This window comes from Caloenas nicobarica, chromosome 4 (assembly GCF_036013445.1).
Source record: "Caloenas nicobarica isolate bCalNic1 chromosome 4, bCalNic1.hap1, whole genome shotgun sequence".
Taxonomy (NCBI): domain Eukaryota; kingdom Metazoa; phylum Chordata; class Aves; order Columbiformes; family Columbidae; genus Caloenas; species Caloenas nicobarica.
Window position 1 is genome coordinate 47,462,250 of NC_088248.1, and position 17,313 is coordinate 47,479,562.

Below are 17,313 nucleotides of genomic sequence, written 5' to 3' on the forward strand. Positions count from 1 at the left end.
AGGAAAGTGAAGGAGTGATCAGGCAAGGCAGAAACAGCTGAGAAGCCACAACCAACACAGGGTCTCTGAACCAGGGATGCTGAGAGTGGGGAGGTTGGAGCTGGGCCTCCATCCTGCCCCTGACAGACTGAGAAACCCTGTTTTCCAAATAGGCTTTAACTACTACACCATAAGCTGAGAAGTAGAAATACCATTTTGAGAATATCTACTTACCTGTTCTAAAAATCTAATACTAACAATTTAGGTTTTAAAAAAGGTAATGTCAGGTCACATTTCCAATTTAGAAGTTATTTTAAAAGCATTTTCAGCATGCACTGCCAAAAATGCCAAGAATCAAATCAACTTTTTATTTACATCTGTCACATCACTGTGGTATGTACCATCATGTCCTGGGGATGCTCCAACACTCTCACACAACTGCTGCTGAATATTATGAGAAAAAGCCACAACATTCCATTGTATGTACTTTGTCAAAAAATAAAATGTAGCTGCTCTGGTTCTAACTCACATCAGATTTCACTCCTTCTGTAAATGAGTAAACAAAACTATATCAGTTTTGGCTGTTAAATCAGTCAGCAGCTTAGATATTTCACAAGGGCCCCACACTTATAAATGAAAGAAAAAAAAAGCATATAAACTATCTGTCACCTCTGCTATCAAGAGAGCTAATTCAAGTTTCTCTGGTTTGGGGAGGTATTTTTATACCTCCTAACATAAATAAACAAGACAGAAGAAGGCTCCAAAGCACCCAAGTTTTTGCCCAGGCTCTTACGACTGCAGGCTACACCCACGGATGCTCAGCCCTCCGTTTTCATCAATGCTGAGTGTCTATAGGAAATAGTGCTTATAATGATCCCCTCCAAACGTGCATGATGAGAGTGCACATTTTGCAAATGACACCTCAGCCAATCTGCCCCATCTGCATGAGAGACGGCAAATGATTTCACTCTTCAGGCATTCAAAATAAAATGCACATGCGGCAAATTCCAAGCTGGCAGGAAAATCCAGTCATTAAAAAAGTGATTTGTTTTCTACATGTGCAAACACAAAGGCTCCATTTATTTCCATTGCCATTAAGAAAATGAACTGTTATATTTTCTTAAACAATCATAGCCAGCACATTTTGGAAATGTTTTAATTTCAAAAATACTAACTAGCAAATTAGAGTTTAAATAGCTTTTCTAAAGTGGTACCATTTTAGATACAGTTTTCTGATTGATGGTATCACTTTCTCCTGCCGGAAAAGGTTTTACTGTCTTCTGTATATACTGTAGTGATGTCTGTTTCTTGCTGGAGTCACTAAATTAAAGAAGAAATCTAAACTATGTGAATTTTAAATAAAATTATATTCATTAACAAAAAGATACATTTTACATTCTGGGAGCCTGAAACGAATGCACATTTCTTTTAAAATTAGAAATTTATGGTGTCTGTCTTTCCCTATTTCCCTTCATAACAGGAAAAATAGAACAGCAGATAACAAAAATAGCAAACATAATTGATATAGCCCCATCCTCAGAAAGTTTGTAAACATGCTTAACTTTATACAGAATGAGTTGCTTAATTGAATTCATTTGGAATATTCTCAATGCAAAAATGTAAGCATGTGTGCAGTTCTTTTTAGGATCAGAATATATAAGAATGATCTGTGAGGAAAACAGAGAAAACATTTTTTTCAAATTTCTTCATCTGCATTTATTTTTGTGGCTATAGCAACATCTGGTGGACAAACAGCAAAACATAAAGCCTATGCGCTTCCATCATGTGATACAAATATATGTATTTTAAAATACGAACTTTTTAATTGCTCTTGTTTTTCAAAACTTACCAAGTAAAACCAACAATTTAACTTAGATAATTCTTAATAACTTTAAACTTGTCACACTTCTTATAAAATGGTTTATATTCTTAACCAAAAGTGGTCAAGGCATCTTTGTTTCATAACGTACTGAAACACCACCTTTCCCTCTCCCATCTTACCTCTCAGGCAAGTGCTTGTGTACTTTGAAGTGCTGGCCATGGTGTATCAATATATACTGGTCCACTTTGTCGAGAGTATACAAATACCCACAAATGCTAAGGTTGCACAATTAAGCAATCAAAAAATAAATTATCAATCACAAATAATGTTGTAAAGTTAAAGTAGAGTTAAGAAAACAATAAAGAATTCCTGCGTATTTGCTCTCCACAGAATCAAAGCCTAAAAAAAACCCCAAATAAAACCCCAAAATAACCAAAACACTGAAGGACAACTTAGCATGCGAGGGTGAAGGCGAGTGATCAGCCTGCCGACAGGCATGCTTTTTGCTTCACTCATTTCCTCCAGATTTTCTTCTAACTCCTATGTAATTGCTCTCATTTTTCATATTTCCTTTACTAAAATTTCTGCCTTGTAGGCATATTTTTAGAACCAGGAAAAAAAAGTATTTAGTGATAAAATGAGAGTCAAATAAAATTATAACTATTTGCTAAAATTGCTTGATGCGGAGGTTAGCTTGAATTTATTTCAAATGTGTTGGAGACATGAGAATGTAGAACAAAACATGAATATAATTGACCAAAATGTTTTAAAAGGGAACAAGCCATTGTATCTACCACTAAAAATGAGGATGCAAACTAAGGAACAACCATTGTATTATCGGTTGTAAAATTCTAAGGCAGTATTGAAAGCTCCCTAGAAGCCAGGCAATAATCTCTAGAAATCTGAGAACAGAGAACAGAATGTACTTGGGGGAGTCTGGCTAGGTATCTCGATCTTGTGTTTTGAAATCTAGATCTTCTCTGGTCCTTCACATACAGGAAGATGTGTGGGACACTTGCAACCTGACTGGATCAAGACTTTACAAACACAGCACTTCCCTGATTGCAGCTCCATGCAGAGATCAGAAGTGGTCAGCAAGCTGTCTGTCACTGCCTGCAGCTTTCTGTACTGCCTATTTTTTCAGCTTTTACTGGAAGAACTAATTGCAAGATGCAAGTTCCTGGGACTGGCAAGTCAATAAATCAATAAAGTCACGTGCTGTCTACTACAGCAACACACTGCTTCAGGTTATCCACTTCCCAAACACTGATCAAGGACACGACTGTCTTTCACTGAAAAACTACAACAGAAGAAGACACTAGCAGGAAAGTAGCGTGCCAGAGAAACAGAAAAGTGTTCTGAATTCAAACGCACCAGCAGCTTGATTCAAGTATTTCTTTTGCTGACAAGCCCATGCCTCCTCCCAACTGCCTTCTCCCTAAACCTCCAAAATCGAGGACTTGCCAAAATGTCCTGAAAGTCCATTACTGTTGCTTTCATTTTACGCGGCAGCTGTAACTACTCCATTTTCACAGATAAAATTATGGGGTTAGTCATATTAGGCACATAAATAGAAATGCAAAGCATTCTGGTGAGAAGTGCCAAAGTCCTGGATCCAACCACGGTGTCTGTGGAAGACACCTGCAGTCATCCACAAACTCCAGAATCAATCATTGGGACATTACACATGCAGAGTTTTGTCACCCGGCCACAATTTCAGTAATTTCAAAGGCTTTGACATAACCACGTACGAGGCACACGGCTCTTGCAGCAGATGCACAGCCCACCTCCGGCCCTGAAAGCAACAGACCAGCGTGGTCATGCACACACCCCTTAGTTGACAGACAGGGCCCCTGACCAATGAAATGCCTTGGTTGAGAGAAGTTTCTGGACCACTACCATAAATTACCACAGCTTGGACTCAACTTCAAGTATAAATGGAGCCCCCCAGACACACCATATGAGTTGGTTTATTTTCAGACTGGGGTGGTATCTAAGGAAATGTCTCTGAGGAGTAAGTCACCTTGCCTAATTGGTAAAGCAATCATCTAGGTACTTTTGAGAGTGCTCACTTTTGATGAGTGGGAAGACGCACATTTTGAATCCTCATTCTAGAGTTCAGGCATCCCTTGAGTCTGAATCAGCTGTGTAGTAACTGAACTCCTAACCAGTACCCAAATCTGTGTTTTACAATGTTGCAATGCTGAATAATTTTTCGACTAGCCCCGTTTCTAGTTGGTTTTCCACTGAACAATTCCACTTAGAATAAAGTCTGTTTGGAGCTTAACACCTGCTTAAACTGACGTTAGAGGTGCCTCTGCAACACTCTAATTTCCTACTTGGAGAAGATGGCTTTGAGGTGCTGAGAACTTAGAGGCATAGGTAACAAAAGCAGAAGCCAAAAGGAAGCAAGCCAACGCAAGCATCTCCGTATGTGTATGTGTTAAGATCCATTTCATTTCATCAGCTAACATAATCAGCAGACACGCTTTGGGGCACAAAGGCCCCTGCATTAGTGTGAAGTAGAAACAACAGACTAAACGGAAATTACTACTCAAATTGGGAGTCTAATCACATGTACTAGTAAAGCCATTCCCCTAAGAAGAAGTGATGCCTCTTGAGAAGGTGGTAAGTTAACTGTGTGAGAAAAAGCTGGTTATAGCCCCAGGGGGAAGCCTGAGGTAGATTTTGCTCTGTGGAATAACAACTGGCTAAGAGGACGTGGAAAAATCATCATAAACTTTGGCCCTAGTTTGGTGCATTTGGTTGACTTACGAGCTTCATTTCTCCAGCTTGTCCTCACAGGCTTCCCTTGAAGCTTTTGTTCCTGCAGCAGCAAGGCCTGCCGCCCCTGGCAGAGGGCACGGGGCTGTGCTGGGAGTCCATTCGATGTGCCCGTAGCTGCCCACGAACACGTTGCTACCACACACCTGAGGGGAAGCTGTAGGCGCTTCATTCCGCGGCGCTAGGGGCCTGCGGTCCTGCAAAGCGCGACAGCAGCCGCAGGAGCCCAGCCAAGGGGAAGGTGCTGGGGGACACGCCCTGAAACGTAGTTTTAAACTTTTCTTGGTCTATTTTTCCCCTCGAATTCTGCGTGCAGGGAATGGGGAGCGGACGCTGTGGCGCTGCCGCCCGCCCCCAAGCGGGCGCAGGCTTAGGAAGCAACGGAACGAGGGCGGGCGAAGGTTGTCGCTCCGGGGCTTCCGTCCGTTCGCGGTACGTAGCTGGGTGTGTCCTCCCGCGCTCGCCGTAGCCCGACATGGCGGAGTATTCCTGCGTGAAATCCACCAAGCTCGTCCTCAAAGGGGCGAAACAGAAGAGGTGAGGAGCGGCTTTCCCGCCCCGCCGCTGCGGCAGCCGCCGCGCTGACAGACGGGCCGTGCCTGGGGCCGGGAGCCCCGGCCGGGCTCCCCGCGCTGCGTTGGCGTCGCGCCGGAGGCGGCTGTGGGGCGAGGCTGGGCCGCCCCGTCCCGGGTGCGGGAACGGCCGCGGGTTCCGGGTTGTCTGCCCCTCGCTCCCGGCTGGTGTGACTGACCCGCTGCTGTGGGGCTGGGGAGCGGGGCCGGGCGGGAGAGCTCGCCGTGGAACGGCCGGGTCGGAGACACCTTCTTATTTTCATATGTCTCCCTTTGCAGCAAGAAGAAGCACAAGGAGAAGAAAAGGAAAAGGGAAGAGGATGCGGCCGAGGAACTTGACATTGTTGGTGAGCTCCAGGAGTTACGCGGTAGTGCGGGAACTGTAGGGGAGAGCAGAAGCTGAGGAGGTTGGTGTAGCGCTGTGTAAACTAAGTGTAGTCCCTGTGGAGATTCATAACTGTTTCTCACAACATGTTATTTGTATGTTGGGATTTTCCTTGACTCCAAATGGAAATTCTGACACCAACAGAATGGATTTTCCACTTATGTTTTTAGCTAAAATATGTTCTTATATAATCTCAAGCTACTTATCAGTTTGGATCTTTTTTCTTCTTCCCCCTCCCTCCCCCGGTGTTTGCTTCAGGAGGAGAGACTTTTTCTAGCACTGTAACGCTGCTATTTAATGAGTGCATTTCCATGTACATGTATCTGTTACTATGACTTTAAAAATTAGTGTTTGGATCACCTGTGCTTTCTGTGCTTACTCTGCCACTAGTTACTTTCTGACAGCCTTCTTTAGTTTACTCAAACCTTTGGTCCTTTCAAAAGGAAAAGAGTTTTGGTTAGTTTGTTTATATGTTTTTAGTTTCACATACTTGCTTGACTGCTGTGATGTGTTCACACTATAAATTTGCTACTGTTATTGAAGCTGAAGACACAAACGTTACCAGTAACAAAATATAACTTTACTTTTTCTTTTTTCATAAAATGAAAAGATCAAAGTATGTATACTCATGAGTGGTGACTTGACAGACTGTTGCCGTTTGGCTTTGTCATGTCCCTGATTGATCACAGCTCACTTCACAAACAGAACCAGCTAAAAACTAACCATGAAGTCATGAGAGATGCAGATATATACTGTAGCACAGCACACATTACTGGATAAATGTCATTTTTCTATTATGTGTATATAGGCGTAAGCTAAAGCAGTGCAAGGGGAAATCATCCTTGCTCCTGTGTTAAAACAAATTATAACATGTGAGAAAATGGGTTGTTGTGTCTTAAACTAGAAGAATGTTATGGATGTTCCACATTCTTTATTTAGCCAGATTTCAAAAACTGGGAGAAATTTGGAAAATTCATACACCAATCTACGAGCCCTGACCATATAGGACAAGACAATTAGCTCCATATGTTGTATAAAGATAGGGGAAGGTTATTTCTGCTGAAGGCAGATTGATGTGACAAATTTACCATGTCAAAAAAAGACATGATATTCTGATTAATTAAAAATAGTTATTATCTTAATCAGTAGAAAATATTTCTGAGGCGGTACACCAAGAGAAAATTTTACAGTTAGAAAAATATAAAGGTAATAATTCTAATTTGTGCACCTGGGTAGGGCTACCTTTAACTTTGGTAGAATTTTGTGGAGCTCTAACATTCATCACAGATTGGTTTGAACAACTGATGTCTAAGGATTACAGCTGACATGAAGTAATTAACTATCTCATTTTGCTGTTCAATCTCTTTGTGTTGGAAAAGGTAATAATTGGATATGACCCCAAAACTGCAGGGAGCTGGTCCAGAGGAAAAAAAAAAAAAAATACCTTCCTTGTGAGGTGTATTTTTGGTGGATCAGCTGAATGGATCAACTTGCTCTATGGACTAACATAAAGAAGGGATGAAGCACAGGAGCCTGTGACTGGGGGTGGCAGGGAAGGTGGAACAGCAGGACTTCATTTCAGCAGCAATATCATTAAATTTGCTCTGTAGTATAATGCGCAAAGATCTTGAGATGGCAATAGCAATTGTATCTTTAGAATTTCAAATCTCAGAGAAGATACAGAAATATCATCTCTTGACCATTGCAATCAGAAGTTGTAATTACTCTAACTGTCATGGTTTCATATTTTAGGAAACTGGTGGGCTGTCAGTAATTTCGGTGAAATTACAGGAACTATAGCTATAGAAATGGATAAAGGAACTTACATCCATGCCCTCGACAATGGCTTGTTTACACTTGGAGCACCACATAAAGGTTTGTTTTGGGAAACTTGCAAGCAGGTTTAGTAATGAAAGGCATAAAAGAATAAAAGTAGCATCACTTAAAGGCAGGCAGTTTTACAGCTAGAAGCAGTTTATTACAGATAATGCAATAATCCTAGTTGTACCATGCAGGTGATTTAAACCTAATGACTACCAATCAGTTTCACTTAGCTAGTTTCTTGCTGTTTTACGTGTACAATAAATTGAACTGCATTGGGGATGATCACCTGTTAAAGGCCATACCACTTGCTGGGTAAAAAGCAGTATAGCTTTTATTAAATACTATAAAATCTTTATGGTGTCAGTTGAAGAGGGAAACTTGAGGGAGATGATTTTTCAAGCCTTATTGCAGCATCCTCATCTTAATATACTACTTTTGTTGCTGCACAAGTGGGCTGCTAATGTGGCAGGATAATTAGCTTGTCTTTACCTTGAGGGCCATCCATCAGACAAGGACTGTTCCAGAAGCCTGACAGTGTGTTTCACCTCCAGGGAGAGATCAAAGCAACAATGGCAATATTATCTCGCTTTGGTTTTGAGGGGTGGAGAGGCTAGTAGTTTTTAGGATACTGAGTTAGTATTACAGTTCAGCTATGGTAACATTTTGTTATGGAAAAAATAGCATTACAAGGAGACTGAGGTTTTCAAAGCCACCTGGAGAATTACAAAATATTCTTGGCTGTAAATTTCTTGACACAAGGATTGTCTTTATTTCTGTCTTGTTCAAAGCACTCTAAATATATGAACATGAATAATGAGAACCTACATTGCTTTTTGAGAAGTGAATATTCGAAAAAAGGAATTTTTAAAGAAACGAAGTATTGCAGCTTTCCATAGTATTTAGCAATGGCTTTTTTCTTCTTGAAACTGCAATATTAACAGGTTAAAATATTGTATATTTAATACCTCATACATAGCTAACGGAAAATGCATTCCACAGATGATGAAGGCCCTAGTCCCCCTGAACAGTTTACAGCAGTAAAGTTGTCTGATACAAGGTAATTACTGTAACAAAATGTTACAAGTTTTGAAACTTGTTATGTTATGTTTGTTTCTCCTGTGAATACATGTTTTAATATTCTCTTGAAATACATTGCCTGCTAAGAATGTATCTGTGATGTGTTGGATATTGTGAGTTGCTTGAATTAAAAATATTCTTTATTGTTTTCCTGCATCTTCTCTTTGAGGATTGCTCTGAAGTCTGGTTATGGCAAATACCTTGGTATAAATTCAGATGGACTTGTTATTGGACGTTCAGATGCAATAGGATCAAGAGAGCAATGGGAACCTGTCTTCCAAGATGTAAGCTGCTTGGAATAATTCATTTTATGGTTCTAACATTTGACTGTATTTTGACTTCATGTATATTGATATTCTTTGTCTGTGTAGTAAAAGCCTTTTGCAATCTGTTCCATATTGTAACTTTTAATCTTCTGTTTTCCCAACTGCAATGCATTTACTACAATTGGAAGTTCTTAAAATACTTCAAGTTACTGCATTTTGGCAGCTATAAGCATCTTAAGAATGCAGGAGCCAGCAAGTCTGCTGGCTAGCTATTGAAGTGTTCATGTATAAAAGAATAAAAGACATTTATGGAGTTTTGTAGTGTATTGTAAAGGATAAATGTTATTAATCAAGGACTACATACAAACTCTTTATTCTAACAATATGTGATATTGTTTCTGCAGAAGAAAATGGCATTACTGGCAGCAAATAGCCGTTTTATTAGATGTAATGAAGAGGGAGACATAGAAGCCAAAAGCAAAACTGCAGGGGAAGAAGAAATGATAAAGGTAATCTGTGACTTCTATAATTAATACGGAGTTGGCATGGATATTTGAAAAACAGGTGTCTGTGTGCTACAATTTACTGTTAATACAGCTATAATTTTTTTCTATAAGCTGTCAAGTGATTTGGCTACAAGAAAGACAAATGAGTTCCAGAGTTGCATAAACTGCGATGCTTCCAGTAGCGATACAAAGCTATTCTACCCCTATGGAAGGGCAACATGTTGGGGGCAGGACCATCTATATGATATTCTAGATAGTTTTGAACAACTTGGTACAAGAGAGATGAATTATGACTGCGGCAGGGACAGAGGAGTGTTTATCACAATGATGCAGAAGAGATCTTTTAAGTGAGAGATATAAAACTATCTTGACTTCATCAGGATATGGAAAATATACCTGTGCTTCCAAATAGAGATACTTGTCTACTAGTCAAAGCAATAATATTTTTAAGACAGTCTTGGAAAAAGGCGCTTTACCCCTGCTAAAGTGAAGAACTGTAATGGTGCTGCTTTGAGATGAAGGGGATTATGTTTTACAGTAGTATCAACGATTGCACTTAGTATTTCCCATGCTTCATGCAGTTAGTGCTTTTATTGTAGTTTTTTCCAGCTGTGAATTAAACAATTTGAAAGCTGTGAACTTAAAAAGTCACCATGACTCTCATTCTGTTGTGAAGGGTATATTGTTGTCTTTAACCCGTACTTTCTGGTTTTAAAAATACAGGCGTTTTCTGGTTTGGTTTGTTTTTCTCTCAATTACTAGATTCGTACTTGTGCTGAAAGAGAAGCTAAGAAGAACGATGATGTTCCACAAGAAGACAAAGGAAATGTTAAACAGTGTGAAATCAATTATGTGTATGTAGTTTAGAGCTGTTACTGGGCTCAAGTCCTTTTTTCATTTCTCTTTGGGGCTGCCTTTGGTGGAAGGGCCAAGCTCCCAGCCTTTCACTCGCTTTCACCTCAGCAGGACAGGGGAACAAAACAAGACGAGAAAGCCCATGGGTTGGGATAAGGACAGGGAGATTGTGTACCAGTTACTGTCACAAGCAAAACAGACAACTTGTGGACAATTACTTAAAATTATTGCCCTTTAAAGCACATTTAGGGAGTGAGAAACAAAGACAAAAGTTTTGCCACCTACACCCAAAACACTTGCTCCCTGATTTGTCATGCTAGCAGTTAAAGAAGAGGCTCTTTAGAACTTATAACCATGTCATGCCGATCATGTAGGGCTCATTCTCACCTAGACTGCCAAAAAAACCTGAATAGTTTTCACCTACAGAACTCTTAGTTACAATATTGGATACTGTGTTGGTTTGCTGGATTTTATTAGGCGAGTTGCCTCCTGCATAATAGAAGTTAAGATTCTTATCACAACTATTGTTTCATTTCTTTCAAGTTTTGTGTTTGAATAACACTTTTTTACATTCCCCCCCGCCCCTTACAGAAAGAAATTCCAAAGCTTTCAAGACAAAAAGCTTAAAATAAGCAAAGAAGATACAAAAGCCCTCAGAAAAGCCAGGAAAGAAGGCACTTTTCATGAAATGCTGCTTGACAGGTACTTCGGAGTACAAGAAGTAATGTACTGATTGAAAAACTACAGGGAGGTGGAATTACAGTAAACTTGGGATACAAAAGAGAGCCAGATTTCAGGGTTGTGAGGTGTTGAGCATTTCCAGGCCAGTGCTCTGCCTGAGTTCTGGGGTTGGCTTTTTGTTGTTGTTCTAAATTTTTTACTTCTCTAGCTAAAGTTTGCAGGTTTGGATTTACTCAGAAATCTTTTGAAAATCTCTAACTAGGTTGTTAAATTTGTTCAGTATGGAGGAGTTGAGGGATGAATCTTTTTAATAACAAAAATTAAGCTAATTTTTAACATTTTCAGTACTTGTGGCACCACAGCATTCTGGAGACGAGAATGCTGCATTTTAAAGAGAAATAGCGTTTCTGTTAAGAACAGTCTTCAAGTTATCTAGTGGGAATACTTTTTTCTTCCCTGACCTGAGACTGTTGAAACTGTCTTGAATTCTTAAAACATTTTGTATCAGTATACAGTATAAATATTTGCATTAATTCACTGGGTGGAAATGCAGAAGACTGTCTTTTATAATTGCAATCCATAATCTTTTATAATTGCAAGCCATCACAGGTTGAGTATTAGTTTCAAATCACGCTGAATCTGAACTGCATTCCTCAGAGTGGACAACACACAATTCATGATGATTTGAAGGGAAAGACAAGGTTAACTTTAGACATTGCAGTTCTAGCTCTTAAGAAAACAAACAAGTGCAAATTGGTGTTAGGCCTTTATGTGTGCTTTGAAGTAAAGTTTAAGAAAAATTGCTTTCAATGCTTCCTTGATGCTTTGAGGCAGATAGAATACACAGATGTAATCATATTGGGTCTTAATCTAAATCTTGTTTCATTATTCTTTCCATACAGGAGAGCAAAAGTGAAGGCAGATAGATACTGCAAGTGACAACCAGCTGGTCCATTTTCTTCTGCATCTTTGCCAGGGTCAAATTGAAAACAAGAGGAAAATGTTTTCTAATTTATTTTTCATTGAAGGTGTTTTGCTGATGTTTTTATTACCTTATTTTTAAAGGATTGCCTGAGAGCTATAATTAAGCATCAAACTAATGTTGTCTTTCAGTAATGAATACTATTAAGCTTACTCTAAAACTACATGCTGTTGAAATAGGGAAATTATTATTTAATGGAGAAGAAATTGACCCCCTGAATGTTCCAGAGTTGATGAAAGGAATCTGAACTTAAAGACAGGACATTAAGAGCAGATGAGAAAGACAGTGAAGTTCAAAAGTAAAATGTCGTTAAGACATTGAACCATCAAGAAATACATAATTGTATTGAACAAGAAGTAGTAACTGAAAATGCATCTCTTAGAACACATTCTGCCAGATCCTGAGTAGGACATTTGTGGAGCCATCAGGTGAGGACTGGCCCAGAAGGTGCAGGGTCTGTAAAACAACGTTCAGAACAGCCCCACTGGTCAAGTTGCTAAATGGCATAATCCATGTGCCGGAAAGAGTGTTGACGAGTCACAAGAACTGTATTACAAATGAAAATGCAGGCACTTCATAAGAAAAGGGGATAGCTCTTCTGTGTTAGCAGGCTGCTTATTTTACAAGAGGGAGAAACTGATTTTGCAAACTGGGTGGTTTCTCTACGGCATGGACTTGAATTTGTTTAATAAAACAGCAGGGACTCTCTTTAAGGTCATAGTATAATACACATTCCTAGGATCTCATATAAAATATGGTTATCCCCATCTGCTCTGATTACCAAGAAGCGTTTCAGTAACAGCCTCTCCATAGGAACTACCTCAGAACAATTGCTTACTCTTTTCACAGCTTCTCTAATCGGTGTCACAAAGATTACTTGTAACAATGTTGAGGATTTTTATGGCAATCATTTGAATTGTCTCCGTGGAGCTTCTCCTACCTGTCAGTTTGAACTGCATACATAGTTCAAAACTGTAATCTTTTGCAAGATAATGATGTGTCTAAAAAGAACACAAGAATGGACCAAAAAAGTCTAGTCAGTAATGGCAATTAAAATCAGTCTAATTTCATAGGCAGTTGGTCTTGAGGAAGAAGCACAAAGAATTTAAGTACATCATAATTGTTTAAATCCTCTAGTGACTTTTCAGTGTGAAAAGTAATTATAGCTGGTTAGGGAAGGCTAGCTAAGCTTAGTAATAAAAGCTTTTGTTTTTCAAATAATTTAAAAAAAAAAAAAATACAGCCCATACAGATTTTATGGAACCAAAAGAAGTAAAACTCCACAGGCTGGGCACATTCATGATGTAACATAGGGATTCTTAGAAATGTTTGCTTCTAGAAAAGCAAACAAAAATCCAAACCTTCCCCCGATGGCATTTTTAAGCTTTTCCATACCCAGCTCTATCCAGCTGAGTAGAGAGATTTTTGTCACGGGGTTTTTCCCTCCAAGGTGGCAGAACTCCCTCTTTTATATATGTTAAACCTACTATTCATTTAAGACCTATTTTACAAGAATAGGCATACTTACTAGTTCCTTGCAGGAATAGCTGTTTTGGAATTAGTTCCTTTTCTTCCAATTTTAGCTTTTTCTGCTGAGGGAGATATTAAATGAGAAATCAAAGTGCCCCCTCTGGGGAGCGGTTTGTGCAGCGATACTGGGATAGTGGCCAAATCTGTGGAGACCTTCCTGTCATTCCAGCTGCGTCTTAATGCTGATAAAAGTTATATCAGAATGCAGAGAAATTAAATAAAAGCAAGGTCTATGCTGAATGGAAAAAAAAAATACTAGAATGAAATTATCAAATGAGAATTTTTCCTTCCATTTTTAGAGGTACAAAAAACCCCTCTGTAGTTGTGGCTTTTTTGTTTGTTTTAAAAGTAAATTATTTTCTTAAAGGAGAATTGTCTTTTCTCCCATATCTTGTCACTGATCTAAATAAGGTATTTCAGGATATACTGTTAACAAAAAGGTAATGGGATCGGATCACATGGTCATGGAAAGTGATCAAATGCTTGACCTTTTTACCAGTTCAATGGCTTCATTTTAAAGCTTTCACAGATTTTATTTCTGGTTCTAGGGCAAAACTTTGAGTTTACTCTTTAAGCCTACCACATAGCAGGAATGACTGAAAATTATTTTTCTTTCCTATTAGTTTCTATAACTACACATTCTTTCAAAGCAATCAATTGCTGAGAGTATTAATGTGTTTTGTAGTGAGACTCTGCATTAAACATTTGCAAAAAGAAGCTGTAATTAACAGAACTGATCTTTGAATCTAGTTTTTTAATTATCTCCAGAGTTCTATTAAAATTCCCTCATCAATAACCCAGTTATAAAATCTTATTAACTGTACCACTTGTGAATATTTGGCTTGTATTAAGGGTGTATAAAATACCACTGGTAAGCTATTTGCTATACAGCTTTAGCCCTGGGAGACAGGGCTGTACAATGATATGGTCCAGAGAGAAAGCTCCCTGGCTTTTAGTGATCTTGAGAGAGAATAGTTGGGTTTTCCAGGGAACTCTGTGTATAACCTGATTGCTCTCAAATAAAAACAGACATCCCATCAATCAGAGCCATGTAGGCATAGTGTGTGGCTAACTTTTTAGCAATAGCAGAAATGGTCAAGCAGATGAAACCAATTGTATATGTAGCTTGGAAGCTTTTGAATTGCAGTGTGTGTCCACATGCTCTGTGACTCAATTTTTGTAAAGAGGGCTGTGCTGCTGTTTCCACAGTGAGTAAAGGACATATTTTGAGTTCCTATATTGTTGGAAAATGTGCATTGAGCATGCCCTGGAGGTCTGAAAGAAGTGTGAGCGCTGAATTTGCAGGGAGAAGGCCAAAAGCTATAAGTAAATAGATGATTGTTGGCAAACACTCCTGGCCAGAGTCCGAGGAATTCTTGGATGAAAATGTAGATTGTGCTATCATAGGAAAAAAAAAAAAGTAATTCCTTTTTCCTCAGAGCCCCTCAGTTTGGTGTAGGACTGGGGATTGGGGCTCATTAAGTAGTTCTGGTTGTAGGTACCACGCTGCATGTCCCTCCCCAGAAATGTAAGTGACCTGATGTACATCCATTGCAACATCACAGACCTGAAAGTGTCCTACTGCCAACACTCCAAAAACACTGGGAAGGAGGCAGCGTCACAAGGAGCAGGCTCTGGGCCAGAGTAATTATTTATTGGGTTGTTCATTGCAGGTGTTGACCCACAATCCAGTGTGGATCTTAAACGCATCTGAAGTGAATGATGATGGCTAAAGTAAACTGATGTTACAGCATCTGTTTTTCCTCTCACAAAAACATTTTTTAAATAAAATCCTGTCTGGTAGAACTCATAAAAATGATTACTCAAACACAGATGGAGCTGGAAGCAGAAGTCTGCTGTGCCGGTGGAAAGCATGCTGAAAGGAGTACTCAGAATCTGAAGAAGAGCCCCAGAAAGGAGTTTTCCTGTTTATCAATGTAAATAGGAGAATGGAACGTGTAGGCACTACAAGCAGTTCTAAGTGATAGTAAAAGAAAAATGGAACCAAGAGGCATGTTTGTTACAGAGCTAGGAAGAAGAGAAGCAAAAAGATGCCAGGCCCAATGAAATGAAACTGTCCCCAGTACAAGAGGAAGTACTGGAGTTATCAAGGGACTGGCAGCCCCGTGGGGACTAAGGACAGCACAGTAGCAATGGGGTTGCCCTCTGTGTTGGGACTCTAGAGTCTTGCTAAAAATTGTCATGAAATAACAGAAGCAGAGGTCTGTGGAAGTCACTGGAATTTTAGTCCCAGACAAAGGAAATAGAAAGTATGACAAAACAGTGAAGATCAGTATGTGTCTTAAATTGTTGCTATAAGGAGTCCACTGGGATATTTTCCTACTGGAGGCATTTGTGGAGTCTTCTTGGTGATACCATGTCCTGGCAGTAGTGTTAGCACAATGAGCTTTAATTTAACTGAAATGGAGAGAAAAGGGGAAGTAATTTGTGCAGCCTGAACTTCTGGAAGAAGCAACAGAACTGGGAAGTAGCAATACAATATTGGATGGATGTGTGAGAAAGCAGAAGGGTAGATGTGTGAAATACTGGTATCAGTGACACCAGCTGTCAGGTAGGATAGTTAACGAGTAAACTGCACATCTGAAGCAGCTTTTTTCTTCTGCCTTAACTTAGATTTCGTGATAGAAGAAACCTAGACAATGAAATGGAGTGCCTAAAGTACTGATGTGGACCCTGGAGGTGAGGCGTTCTGGTAGAGGACAGCAGGATAGCCATAGTGAGAGAAACACAGGTACTGAGAAATACAGGTACTGGAGGATGTTAACTATTCGAGAAACTTAGAATGTCTTTACTGGTGAATGAGCTAAACCAAAAGTGTGAAGAGGCTTCAAAAAATTAAGCTGTGAATGTGTACCATGGTATTTTTTTTTCTTTCAGAGCACTCAGAGTTTGTAATTTTCCAAAGTCTTCTATTTCCTACTGTTAAAAATGTCTGCTCCAGAAACTAAATCTGAGCAAAAGAGGCTGAAGATGTTTTGCAAGTAACGGGACCAACTTTATCTGGCAAATTCTTACCATAGACCATAATACGATCTTCTAGTACCTGCAAGTAAATATCAAATTACTGTCTTGCAGGTATGTTTTCGATTAATTAAAAAAAAAAAAAAGACTGGGCCCTATAGAAACTGCTTGATTTCTATTTTCTATTTGAGAAAGACACTCTCATTGAAATATCAAGGTTTCTCCTGTTAATGCTGCAATTTTCCTCATTTCCTAAATTCCCTGATTGGTTCTGTACCTTTTTCCACCAGTGCTTAACACTTTTCTGCCATGGTCTCTAAAGCTCTGTGCAATTCCAATCTCAAGTTCTGAGCTGATTCCTTCCTACGCACCGCAGCACACCCTCCCTTTGCCCAGGGCTTTCCCACCTCACCATGCATTTCTCTTATCATTTCCTGTTTCTTAATTTCTGCAATGCCATGCAACGTTCCAATCAACCAGCTGCCAAGGACTTCCCTTCTTTTTCTTCCCACCCCTGGTTTGTTTTAAGAGAGTTAATTGCACATGGAACTAAGTCACGACATGAAAGACTGTATTGCTGCTTTTCTGTGTGCCTAATAACGTGCCTTATCTCAGGCAGTGTGTGAAGTGCAAGACATGAACTAAAACACAGGCATCCTAGAAAGTTTTTAGTATTTATTCATGGTGCTTCCAACAATTGTTGCTGATATATACACTCATTATATGTTCATTTGCTCACAGCAAAATTATGCCTCTTTGGAATATGCACCTTATTCTGCTGCTGACTTGTACTTTGATATTACAACAAATACACCACTTATGTATAGTAGTGAATAAATAATAGGCAACAAGCTTAGACGGAGGCATCTCAAACCCTGTATTTCTCATCATCTTAGGCTGTCTCTCCAGTTGCTCGTTTCCTGCACTCTTAAGCAGACAAGGAGAAGCTCATTCCTAAAGAAGGCGCCTTTCATTACTATAAAACCTGCCTAAAATGTCTCCGAAGGTCACAAAGTAATTAAAACATCAGAATATTTACCACGTGAAAACCGGTGCCACGGGTTTGCT

At 39.4% G+C, this 17,313-nt stretch overlaps 1 protein-coding gene across 1 annotated transcript; it reads left to right on the top strand.

The window, feature by feature from the left end:
* The first annotated feature begins 5,033 nt into the window (after positions 1-5,033).
* On the top strand, positions 5,034-17,200 carry FRG1 (FSHD region gene 1). Its single transcript, XM_065634584.1, has 9 exons — positions 5,034-5,122; positions 5,437-5,504; positions 7,295-7,417; positions 8,366-8,423; positions 8,613-8,727; positions 9,114-9,218; positions 9,978-10,069; positions 10,662-10,772; positions 11,654-17,200. Exons 1-9 carry the CDS (start codon positions 5,061-5,063, stop codon positions 11,688-11,690), a joined length of 771 nt encoding a protein of 256 aa, XP_065490656.1. The 5' UTR covers positions 5,034-5,060; the 3' UTR covers positions 11,691-17,200.
* Positions 17,201-17,313: the final 113 nt, after the last annotated feature.

Bases quoted from the DNA above. Each gene is read 5' to 3' on its own strand.
- FRG1 (XM_065634584.1), top strand. From the start codon at position 5,061: ATGGCGGAGTATTCCTGCGTGAAATCCACCAAGCTCGTCCTCAAAGGG. The intron at 8,424-8,612 runs GTAATTACTGTA...CTTCTCTTTGAG, and splicing joins GTAAAGTTGTCTGATACAAG to GATTGCTCTGAAGTCTGGTT. The intron at 10,070-10,661 runs GTATGTAGTTTA...CGCCCCTTACAG, and splicing joins CAGTGTGAAATCAATTATGT to AAAGAAATTCCAAAGCTTTC.